At 45.5% G+C, this 12,453-nt stretch overlaps 1 protein-coding gene across 6 annotated transcripts in view; it reads left to right on the plus strand.

Annotated features, from left to right (window-relative positions):
• The first annotated feature begins 330 nt into the window (after positions 1-330).
• The window catches only part of kdm4aa (lysine (K)-specific demethylase 4A, genome duplicate a), a 78,547-nt gene continuing 66,424 nt past the window's right edge, over positions 331-12,453 (plus strand). For 2 of the 6 annotated variants that reach the window (XM_078408318.1, XM_078408324.1), the window contains exons 1-2: positions 2,428-2,549; positions 3,902-4,058. In XM_078408318.1, coding sequence (XP_078264444.1) covers positions 3,921-4,058 — 138 coding nt within the window. In that variant the 5' untranslated portion in view covers positions 2,428-2,549; positions 3,902-3,920. Of the gene's footprint in view, positions 365-2,064; positions 2,117-2,427; positions 2,568-2,861; positions 2,981-3,901; positions 4,059-12,453 lie in introns of those variants that run through there. The other 4 variants (XM_078408321.1, XM_078408319.1, XM_078408320.1 and 1 more) reach the window with 4 other exon arrangements.

Raw genomic sequence — 12,453 nt, forward strand, 5'->3', positions numbered from 1 at the left:
AAATGCGGATGGGAAACAAAGAGAGACGATTGAAGTTGAGGTATTTTGGTACAGAGCTTCGTAAACTGAGGGGCGATGGTCGGCTGCAGACAGCCCATTGCATCTGCATCTGTATCTGCAGCAGTTCCGTTCCACCCCGCGCGGCGCCGCACCGCGTCTTCCCCGGACCCTCCCACGGCCGCCGATGTGCAGACCCGCACGCCACCAATGGAAGCGGCGGCCCGCACGCCCATTGGATGAACGCGGGGCGTTGCTGATTGGTGGGGCTGCCACACGCCGTCGTGGATTGGCTGATTGGTTGCGGACTCGGTGCTCTTCCCATTGGTGACTCGGCGTCGAGGATGGCGATTGTTTGACAACAAAAGTAAGTTGCACAAAACGTCTCCCGTTCCTTCTCCCCAGAGATGCTGCAAGTCCCGCTGAGCTACTCCAGCTTTTTGTGTCTATTGCAAAAAGGAACTGCAGATTCTGGTTTACACCGAAGACAGACAACAAAATGCTGGACGAACTCAGCGGGTCAGGCTGCATGTCCGGAGAAAAGGAATGGGTGACATTTCGGGTCGAGACCCTTCTTCGGAAGTAACTTGTTCCCCTCACAGTTCACGGCCACCGCTCCGCCTGCTGGCTTCGGGGCACCATAAGGTTCACGGAGTATTTGGCTCCCGAATTCCAACACAGATTGATTTCCCCATTGAAGAAGGGTTTTCTTCAGAGATGCTGACTGACCCATTGAGTTACTCCAGCTTTTTGTGTCTTTCTTTGATTTCTCCATTTATGTCTAATACAAAAAGGAACGCACAATGTGATGGAATTTCATGTCAGATTAACATGATTAACAATTGTTAATTTAGAAAACATTCTCACTGGATGAATAGAAACAAAGACAGACACAAAAGGCTGGAGTAACAGCAGGTCAAGCAGCATTTCTGGAGAAAATGAATAGCTTACGTTTCGGGTCGAGACCCTTCTTCAGGCTGAGAGTCAGGAGAAAGGGGACCGAGAGATATAGACGATATTTAGGAGAAATTAATGGAAGAAATACAAAAGGCAACGATAATTATACACGTGGCTGTTGGCTGTGGGCAGAGGAACTCAACACATTTTGTTTAAATGAAACAAATACCTGTCTGAAAAAGGGTCTCTATCTGAATCGTCACCTATCCATGTTCTCCAGAGATGCGGTCTGACCTGCTGATTTACGTCCTTTTGTGTCAATTATCTGCAGATGCTGGTTAATATTGCTCATACACAAAAAAGGCACAACGTGCTGGAGTAACTCAGACGGTCAGGCAGCATCTCTGGAGAACATGGGTAGTTGATGTTTCGGATCGAGACCCTTCTTCAGCCCACACGAGTGAAATGGATAGTGACACGGAACTACAGATGCTGGTTGATACCAAAGAAAGACCCAAGGTGCTGGAGTAACTCAGTGGGCCAGGTAGCATCTCTGGAGAAGATGGTTGTTTCAGCTGGGGACCCTTCTTCAGACGGAAGAAAGAGTATCGCGTGTCTGCAGAATGTCACCTATCCTGTTTCCAGAGATGCTGCCTGACCCGCTGAGTTACTCCAGCACCTTGGGTATTGCTTTTGTATCAACCAGCATCTGTAGTTCCTTGTCACTACCCATTCCACTTGTGTGGGCTGAAGAAAGCACTTTGTGTCCTTTCTTTTCTCTCTCACTGGATTGTTCGTACATAAAGTATCAACTGAATAGCTGAATATGAGAATCTAATCTATTGACTCCGGCCCTGTGAACAGGAATTTTCCGGACGATAAATAACATTCTGTGTTGAACGTGGAGCTCAACTCATTGGGCTGGTGGGCAGGGAGGGAGGCGCTGATTGGTCCGGGCGTTGCTGGTCGACAGCGCTGATTGGTCCGGGCGTTGCTGGTCGACAACGCTGATTGGTCCGGGCGTTGCTGGTCGACAACGTTGATTGGTCCGGGCGTTGCTGGTTGGCGACGCTGATTGGCGGGCTGTGGGAACGGGCGCGTTCATTGGCCGCCGGTCGGAAAGCGTGTGCTGATTGGCCGGTTTGTTTGGGAAAGCGATTGGTCGGGATTTTGAAAGGGAAAATAAGACGCGAAAGCGCCACCGTCGCGCGCCGCACTCGACGTAAGTTTGTTATGATCGCGCTTCAGGGGTATTATTTTTGGTTGTTGTGTGTGGGTGGGGTGGAGGGCGCGCATTTACCTCAAAAAACTCGATCTGTTCTGTTTGATTGGAATATTAATAATCCAATTTCCGGTTGTCGCCACTCGAAGCTTCATCACTCGCTGAACAATGGCCCGAGTGACAGGTGGGTCGGCCAACGGGATGGCGGCGCTGTGCGGACGTCAGCGCGTTGTGACGTGCGTGTCGGCGGCTGATCCAATCGGCGCGGGGAAGGGGGCGGGATCACGGGGCGGGGCGGAGTCACGGGGGAGGGGGAGGGGAGGTTCACGCGAGCTGCCATCAGCGGCGGCGGAAAGGAATCGCGCAACTGTCCGCCAGAGAAAGGCTGAGGCCGCGGATGTGACTGAGACAGCGACCCGCTGCTCGAATGACTGTAAGGAGGTCGTGCGAGGTGACCGCGTCTAACAATAGGAGAGTCAAGGGAAGAAGCCATTTTCCTCCCTCCCTCCCTTCCTTCCTCCCCCCGCTGAGAGAGCCCGACTCCTCCCGCCGCCACAGAGCAGAGGTTTAAAGACCAACCCCCCCGGGGCAGGAGGGCGGCTCCGGCCCGGCTGTCACTACACGGGGGCGCGGTCGTGGTCCGTTGTCCCCCCCCGTCCCCCCCCCCCACACACACACACACACACACGCACCCTCCCCCACACACCCTCCCCCACACACGCACCCTCCCCTCCCCTCACCCAACCTCCGCCGGATCGAGGGAGGAGTGAGGGCGGGTGATGCCGAACCCGAAAGTGAAAATGAAATCGTTGTGCCGCCGGCAGCGAACAAAGGGAGAGGCCGGGCCCACGGGGAAGGGGGAAAGTGAGGGAGAAGGGTGAAGGGGGGAGAGGGCAAGGAGGGGTGAGGGGAGGGGGGGAGAGGAGATGGGTGGCGAAGAGGGGATGGGGGGAGGAGAGGGGATGGGGGGAAGAGGAGATGGGTGGCGAAGAGGGGATGGGGGGGAGAGGAGATGGGTGGCGAAGAGGGGATGGGGGGAGGAGAGGGGATGGGGGGAAGAGGAGATGGGTGGCGAAGAGGGGATGGGGGGAAGAGAGGGGAGATGGGGGGAGGAGAGGGGAGGGGGGAGGGGGGAGGAGAGGGGATGGGGGAGAGAGGGGATGGGGGGGGGGGGAGTCTCTGCCCGATTAGTCTCTGCCCAGATGCAATTCACGTTTAGTCTTTGTTGACAAGGGCTGCGTCCGGTCCCCCAGATCCACAGGGGAGCCGGAATTTGCCTCTGTCGCGACGTTGCTGCAAGGAGCTTTTATTATTGTTATTGCTCGTGTCTGTGCAAGGCTCAATTCCATGTTTTGACAGCGTCGCTCACGTCCGCCCTATTGGTGGCGTAATAAATGCATTTCTCTGAAGTATTTTAAATTTTACTACCCTATTGTGTTTGTCTGCTATCATTTACTGCCGCCTTTAGTATCAGTAGCCCGGCCTTGAAATCTAATTCTCGTCTTATTTCTAACTTTTCAATTGTGTTGAAAATGTTGAACATCGTACTTTGTTCAACTGTCCATTTAAATATCAGAGTTAAAGTCAAAATGAATGCTTTATCAACATTTTAGTTGGAGTATCTTGGTGCCATTCTCCACACTGATGACACTAAAGTGGCACTGTTGAAATGATAATCATCTTCAAGCTGCTTCAGCATTATCATTTATTGGTCATTGAAATTATCGAATCGCATGGAGTCATGACTTGCATAATATCTAAAAAGTGTAAATGTTTTCATCATAGGTGATTGAAGTTGGCAGACATGTCATCTGAATCGGGAATGCCTAATCCCAGCTCTCGGATAATGACGTTTTATCCCACGGTGGAAGAATTCAAAAACTTCAGCCGTTACATCGCATATATAGAATCACAAGGTGCCCATCGTGCTGGACTTGCAAAGGTAACCTGCTTGTTAGTTGTATTCCCTATTGTAAGAAATAATATTCAACGTTCCCTTGGTTCGATTAGATCAAATTGGAGCAATTCTTATGAAAAGTGAGTACAAATTAATTCATTACCTTGTAATAGAAATGATCAGAAATTTATTTTCATGCAATTTGGTATTCTAATGAACTTTATCTAATTTGCCAATAACCAACAAAAAAGCAAATCTGCAAATGCAATATTCTAAGCAACCAAGTCCTGATGAGCAGTATAACAACAGTATAACAGTATAACAGAGCTTTATTTGTCGTTCGGTACCGAAGTACCGAACGAAACTACATAGCAGTCATAGAAAAAAAAAAGAACACAAGACACATAACCCCAACACAAACGTCCATCACAGTGACTCCAAACACCCCCTCACTGTGATGGAGGCAACAAAACTTCCCCTCTCTTCCCCACGCCCACGGACAGACAGCTCGTCCCCGACCGACCCGCACAGTCCCCGCACCGGGCGCTGAAACGTCTCGCGGCCGAACCGGGCGATGAAAGGCCCGCGACCAAGCCTTGCGCAGCTAAGTCCCGCAGCCGAGCCACACCAGCGGTGAAAAGTCCCGCAGCCGAGCCGCACCGGGCGGTGTTAAGTCCCGCAGCCGAGCCGCACCAGCGGTGAAAAGTCCCGCAGCCGAGCCGCACCGGGCGGTGTTAAGTCCCGCAGCCGAGTTGCACCGGGCGGTGTTAAGCCCCGCAGCCGAGCTGCACCGGGCGGTGTTAAGCCCCGCAGCCGAGCTGCACCGGGCGATGTAAAGTCCCGCAGCCGAGTTGCACCGGGCGGTGTTAAGCCCCGCAGCCGAGCTGCACCGGGCGATGTAAGTCCAGCGGCCAAGCCGCACCGGGATGTAAAGTCCAGCGGCCAAGCCGCACCGGGATGTAAAGTCCAGCGGCCAAGCCGCACCGGGATGTAAAGTCCAGCGGCCGAGCCGCACCGGGGGATGTTAGGCCCCGCAGCCGAGCCGCACCCCGCGCCGTGAGGAAGAGAAAAGTTCCCCACACCCACCCACCCCCCACACACCACCACCCCCTCCCACACATACACAACCAAAAAAATATGTATAAAAATCATCCCAACACCGACACTCAACAAAAAAAAGACGGACAGACTGCTAGTCAGCCGCTGCCGTTAGGCGCCGCCACGTGAAAATGTTTATGTGAAAATGTTTTTCCTGAAGAATCATAAATTTTGAATTCATTCGACTTGTGATGAGAAAGTGTTGCTTTGTTGGCAACCCAAGCATCCACTTAATTGTAGAAATGTGCTCGAGTTCCCTTCTAGGCTGCTGTTGCACTGCCAGAATTTAATGGATTGCAGTAATATCTCAGGAAAAAGGGCCCTCAAGAATCATCTGGAATGGTGAAACATAGAGCATCAATGGGAAGTGGGACGACCTAAGCTAGTTTTACATCATTTCTGTTGCCTGCATGTTTCACTAAAATTGCTGAGATCTGCCCTGGGTTTAAGGTTTTAGTGAAGCATTCTACATGCAGGTGTTGGAATTCATTCGGAAAGCAAAATTAAATTTGGGCAAATGTTGTTCCAGTGTGCCATTGAGACATAAACCATTATCATTTCTTCTTGTAAAAGAAAGAGTCGCCAATAATATGCCAATCTTTGTGAAGTACGTACTGAAGCCTGCCTCTGTTCAGAAATGCTAGGTAGGATAGTGAATTGGAAAACGCGTATCCAAATCTTCATTCTCTTTTCATTTGAATACTTGCAATGTTTTCAGTAATTTTTTGTAACTTTTCCATTTTCTTGGCCTACCCACATATACAAAAGATGTAATAGCACTTGAAATGGTGCAGAAGAGATTTGAGTTTTTCAGACTTGGAGAAGAGTAGTCATGAAGAGGGGTTGTTTCTTATGGACCAATGAGAAGTAAATCAAGGGTGGGAAAGGGTCAATGGGTAATCTTTCTTTGAATAGAGAGAACAATAACATAGATGTAAGGGTAAAAAAGGTACGTTTTTAGAAATTCTTATAGCGCTTTGAAAATGCTCAAATAGATTTGTGATTGATAACCTGCAGGAATTTTCATGAAGGGATAGAGCTAGTGTCAGAGGTGTGATTAATGCACAATACAATGTGATAACCCTGCTTATAAGTAAAACTATACAAGATTAATTATGTCCTTGGTTAATCTTCAAAACGTAAGTCAAATATTTTAACTTCCCATTTGCTGATGGTATTTGTCACTCAGAATGCAGTTATACATCAGCTATTACAGTAGGTCATTAAAAAGGGAAATTCATATTTCCTGCCTTGAAACAAATATTTTGTCATTGGCTTTTGGTTCTGGCTGTGGATTTTTAATTACGTTTTTTTTCCATTCAGTGGGTGCACACATGCTGATTGTTGAAAGATAAAAAAATAATTGGAGCAATAACAAATATTGGGACTCAAATAAAGTGATCAGAGATTGGGTATTTAGTTACAAATATTTGGCTTGACTTCCATTAGCCATTTCATATTCAGAAAGATAAATGAAATGCTCTCTTCTGCATGACTGCATCTACACAACACTCAAAAAGCATCCTAGGATAAAGCATCTTGCTTGATTGAAGTCATCCCCACCACTCTAAAGATTTCATCACTCCACCGGAAGACGCGCCATATCTCATCTGCATGATGTTTCTTAGACTGCACCTCCAAAGATAAGATTAGCAACACCTCAATTTGAGAATACAGTGGATGTATTCATTCTAAAATTCCCTTCCTGGTTGCAACCCAGTCTGACTTGGGAATCCTGAAACTTCCAAAGTGTACCTTTATCACATAGTCTCTAAGGAATCAGAAAAAAAGGTCACCCACGTCTTCTTTGGAATTATGAAAGAGAAGTCAGTGCTTGCCCAATGACATATCCTGTTAATTAATGTGACTAATGTGAATGATAATTTACAGAATCTGTTCTTGGATCTTGTCTAAGTGGCTTTTGGGTGTATCTAAAAATAGTTAATTAGCTTTTTAATTAATGGAACAATGTATTTGAGCCATGAATTTGCACGGCACTTGAACCAAGGATCGTTTGATTCTCATCATAAGCGGATGCGAATGATTCTTCACCTCCACTTCCTCCTTCCTGTAGGTTAGAGATGCTGAGCGAACTAATATCACAATGGTAGCATTGGCAAATGCATTGGAGATCTCTGGTTGCATAGAATTAATTACGCTAGTTTCTTGAATTTGAAAAGGGAACTTTTTATAACAGCAAACTACAGCTGTTTTTGGAGAGGTAATTGTTTCCTTAGTGGCTGTTGTTCACACTTGCCAGATGTGAAACATGAAGAGTTCATGTCCATAAGTTCTCGGAGCATAATAAAGCCATTTGGCCCATTAAATCAATTCCACCATTTAATCATGGCTGATCTATCTTTCCTCTCGACCCATTCTCCTGCCTTTGTCCCATAACCCCTGACACCCTTACTAATCAAGAATCTGTCAATTTCCGCCTTAAAAATATCCATTGACTTAGCCTCCACAGCCGTCAGTGGCAAGCAATTCCACAGATTCACCACCCTCTGTAAAGATTATTTCAGGGAAAGTTTTTTTTTGTTGTTAACATTTAATAGTTTCCCTTGACTGAATTCTAAGCCTTTGGGGCACGCATGACAAGTCTCTGCTAATGAACCTTGTGATGTTCAAATCCCCCATGTAACAATGAAACAAATAAGCTTCAGAGTGAGTTGAAGCAATTTCTAATTTTTAAATTGAAAGGATCTAAATGATTGCATTTAGTCTTTGGTGCATTATCGGGACTGACCATTGTGAGTTCAGTGGGATATACATTGAGAAGATTGGGAAAAGGTGCCTGGAATAACTAAGATTTGATAAAAAATGATGTAAGTGTGCCTGTGTTCAGATTGTTTGCTATTTAAAAGTTGCATGTGCTGTGTAGTTTACATTTCATGCAAAGTGAAGATATTGAAAGTGCTTATTTTCTTTCTTGTAAGAAATCAGTTTTTTTCTTTGTTTTATTGAAATTGGTTTTGTAGTGCCATATTGACTTCTGCAATACAAATCAAAGCTCTCTTGCTGATCATTCAGCAGTTTAGATGTGCCTTCATTTATTTGGATGTAAATGTCTATAATAATGACCTTAAACATGCAGGTAAAGTTGGCAACTGTATCTTGTAAGTTTTCCGTAAAGGGCCTGTCCCACTTAGGCGATTTTAAGGCGACTGCTGGTGACTAGGCTGTCGCCGGCAGTTCGCCGGGGTGTCGCGGGCATGATCGTGAGGAGTCCTCAAAGAATCGTAGTGGCCCTCGGCGCGTCGCTGAGAAATTAACCGGATTGAAATTTCTCGGCGACAACCTGCTTGTCGCCAGGTATCGTAGCTTATTGCGGGCGCTGTCGCATGCTGTCCCCAGGTTTGCTAGGTTGTCGCAGATGCATTTTGAAGCACACAATATTAAATTAAGTAAAGTCATTTGAAGATACCATAAAATACTTGTGCTTAACCAATTTATTTACCGTCAGGACATTTGACAGGTAGATTGGAGGCGACACTTTGACGGTCAGGTAAGCGTGAGAATTTTGCGATGTTTATGGCCATCAGCGATTACTTTTAAAGTAGACTCCCAACCCAGATATGCAACCCAGAAACCAGATATGCATCTCCCGTACATTTTCATAGAATGCCCACATTCGCACAAAAATCCATTTAACCACGTTTAAAATTAAATTTCTTAATACTGCTATTAGTAAACTGGAAGTCAATCCAGTTTATGCCTTGTTACTGTGAAGCTTGGTTTTCAAGTAACCCGGGCAAGATGTTATATTTCAAAACTCTCAAGTAATTACAGACTTGTCAGTGATTTCAGCGAAAATTAGGACGCCGGAGAAGCATTGATAACCGTGGGAATTTCGCGATGTTTCCAAAGACGGTGTAAACTCTTAGCCAGGTGCTAGTTTCACAAAAAAAGTAACTTGTATCGACCTGACTCGGCATTGTCGTGGTAAAAGAAAATTTTGGCGATCTGCTACGACTTTGACAGTCGCCTAAAAAAATCGCCTAAGTAGGACAGGCCCTTTAAGCTACAAGAGATATGCTAGTATATTACAATTCCAATGACCCAAGACATAGATAAAGAGATTTTTTTGACGACTTCCGGTTGAACGAGCCACGAGATGGCAGATTAGGATAAGAGCTCCCGACATTTTGAGTTAATATTTACCCACTACAACTCGAATATTTCCAAAACTTTTGTTGCAGTTTAGTAAATATTGTGGGTCAGGATTATGCCTAGAGGAAAGAGTAAAAAGTCGACGCAGATGGAGTTTTTCGATGGTGAGGGGGAAGGGGCTAGCCGAGCCTCCTCAGCTAGCAGTGCAAGGGAGGACAATGATAAGCAAATGCACCCAGATAAGGAACGAGAGAGAGCGGACCTCAGCCTCATATTGAAAGAGTTGAGAGAGTTTAGAAAGGACAATAGTGAGCAGCTGAATGGAATTCGGGAAGAAATTACTAAGACGAACACCAGAATCAGGGAGGCGGAAGAGAGGATTGACGCGGCTGAAAACAGGCTACAGGTGGCAGAGGACGTGGTGACGGAGCTGCTGCAACTCCAAATATACCTAGATGCCAAATTGACGGATATAGATAGCCGTTCCAGACGTGAAAATATCCGAATTCATGGAGTTAAAGAGGGAGCAGAGGAGAACTCCCCGTCAATGGTGGATTTTGTGGAAAGTTTGTTGCGGGAAGAACTGGGGCTCCCGGCCGCCTTTAAACTACGGGTAGAGGGAGCGCACCGAGCTCTGATGTCGAAGCCGCCCGGGGATGCCCGACCGAGGTCCATGGTGGCCAAGTTGTCAAGTTACAGGATGAAAGAGGAGCTGCTTAGACTGACCTGGCAGAATAGAGGATTTCAATACCTCGAGAAGAGAGTTAACCTGGATCACGATTATGCGCCAGATGTGTTAAAAAAATGGAGGGAATACACCGAAGCGAAAAGAATCCTGAAGGAGAAGAAAATCAGATTTCAAACTCCATTTCCGGCCAAGTTAAGAGTTTTCTACCAGGAGGGAACAGTGGTATATGGATCGGCGGAGGAGGCGACGGAGGATATGGCCAAGAGGGGACTCCCGGTGTCGGACATCAAACACCCGGAGTCCCTTTTGGAGCGGATCCAGCATCTCACTTGGCGTAGTGCCGGGAGACCGGGGAACCGGGAGAGAACGGTCAGGAAAGTGGATTTCAAGGAAAAGTTACAGGCTTTTAGACGCCAGGACTTGGGATAATGACTGAAACGAAAGGTTCGAACGGCAGAGGTGACCAAAGGAAGCAGGTGAGTCGAGTTTTGATGTTGGGGAGTTTCAGGACCCGTCTCCCATCGGAGGACAGACTTTAAGGCCTTGTTTTTACTCGTTACATTAAACGAGCATGGTATAGGCTATGAACACGGATATTACGTATATGTCGGGTGGACTCTTCTAACCGGGTAGCCGGATAGATGGACAGCTTTGGAACTGAAGAGCCACCGTTAGAAGACGGCCCTCTCCCACCTGTCAGGGGGAGAGGCAACACCTCAAAGCCCTCTCACCATCAGGGCTTTAATAGGGTCAAAATCAGGACCCCACAGTTGGAAGTCCGTTTATTTACTTTAGTGTCATTATTGTGTTTTTGTTCTGTAGTTGTTTTTTGGGGGCTGTTTCGTGCATGGATACTGGAGCTGGTATGGTTTATATACTTTTATTTCTTCTACTTATTGGACACTAAATGCAAGCAGTTAAAATAGTAACTTATAATGTGAATGGCCTTATCAATCCTATTAAGAGAAGCAAGATATTAACCAAAAAAAGAGAGATAGAGTCGAGGTGGCCTTTCTACAAGAAACACACCTGTCTGAAACAGAGCATGCTAAACTAAAACGACTGGGCTTTAAACATCAGTACTCCTCATCATATAGTGCTGGTCATAGGAGGGGGGTGGCAATATTAATCTCTAGCAATATAAGTTTTGATCCCACCTTTGAAAAGAGAGATCCAGAGGGGAGATATATCTTCATGAGAGGTAATTTAGGCGGCTCATTGGTTACTCTGTTAAATATTTACGCTCATCCCAACTCGGATTGGAAATTTTTTAAACAAGTGTTTGATTTGATAATATCTGAAACCCAGGGAGTATTAATCTGTGGGGGGGATCTTAATGTTAGATTAAATCCTAAACTGGACTCTTCAAATGTTCATATAGCTCAGCCGAAATTGATAAATAAAAAAATTAATTTGGCAATGAATGATATTGGATTAATTGATGTATGGAGAGAACTAAATTTGTCAAAACGAGACTACACATATTTTTCTAATCCTCATTTGGCATATTCTCGGATTGATTATTTTCTTACCTTTGGAAAAGACCTTCATAGGGTTGTAAGCTGCGAGGTGGGGAGCATGGACCTTTCAGATCATAGTCCTGTGTATTTAAAACTACTTCTTGATCGGTATCAAAGAGACACTTTATGGAGATTAAATACATATGTACTGACTCATATGAAAGAACAGATTAAGAACGATATTAGAGTATCTGGAACTAAATGACAATGACGAAGTTTCACCTCTGATACTGTGGGATGCATGTAAAGCGGTGCTTCGGGGCAAGATAATAGGATACAGTGCTCACATAAAGAAAGCCAGACATGAAAAGTTAGAGCGGCTGCAAGTGGAACTGAAACAACTGGAACAAAACCATAAGGATACAAATGATCAAAAAATCCGAGAACTACTTGTGAAGAAGAAGAATGAAATAAATTATATTTATACCAAAGATATAGAAAAAAAGTTGATTTTTGTAAAACAGAAATATTATGATGGGGAGGAAAAGCCAGTAAATTATTAGCCTATAAACTAAAAAAACAACAGGCAGAGAATGCAATTCATAAAATAAAACACCCTGTAACTAATTTTACACACTATAAATTGAAGGAAATACAAAATTGTTTTGATAAATATTTCAAAAGATTATATTTACAACCTCAAATCAGTGGGGAGAAAATGGAGGATTTCTTTAAGGAGATTCATTTGCCAAAATTGACCAGTGAACAGAGTAAGTCCCTTGTAGCTGAAATAACAGAGAAAGAAGTTAGGTCTGCTATAGTACATCTTAAACCAAATAAGGCCCCGGTCCCAGACGGGTTCCCTTCAGAATGGTACCGGGTAATGGTGGACTCATTGGTCCCTACGTTACAACGTACTTTCAATTGGGTTCTCAAAGAGAACGTAATACCCCCCTCCTGGAAGGAGGCAGTAATCTCATTGATTCCGAAAGAGGGAAAAGATAAATCTGTATGCAGTAATTTTAGGCCAGTGAGCGTACTCAACCAGGATTACAAAATTTTTACTCACATACTAACCAAA

Source organism: Rhinoraja longicauda, chromosome 11 (assembly GCF_053455715.1).
Source record: "Rhinoraja longicauda isolate Sanriku21f chromosome 11, sRhiLon1.1, whole genome shotgun sequence".
Lineage (NCBI taxonomy): Eukaryota > Metazoa > Chordata > Chondrichthyes > Rajiformes > Arhynchobatidae > Rhinoraja > Rhinoraja longicauda.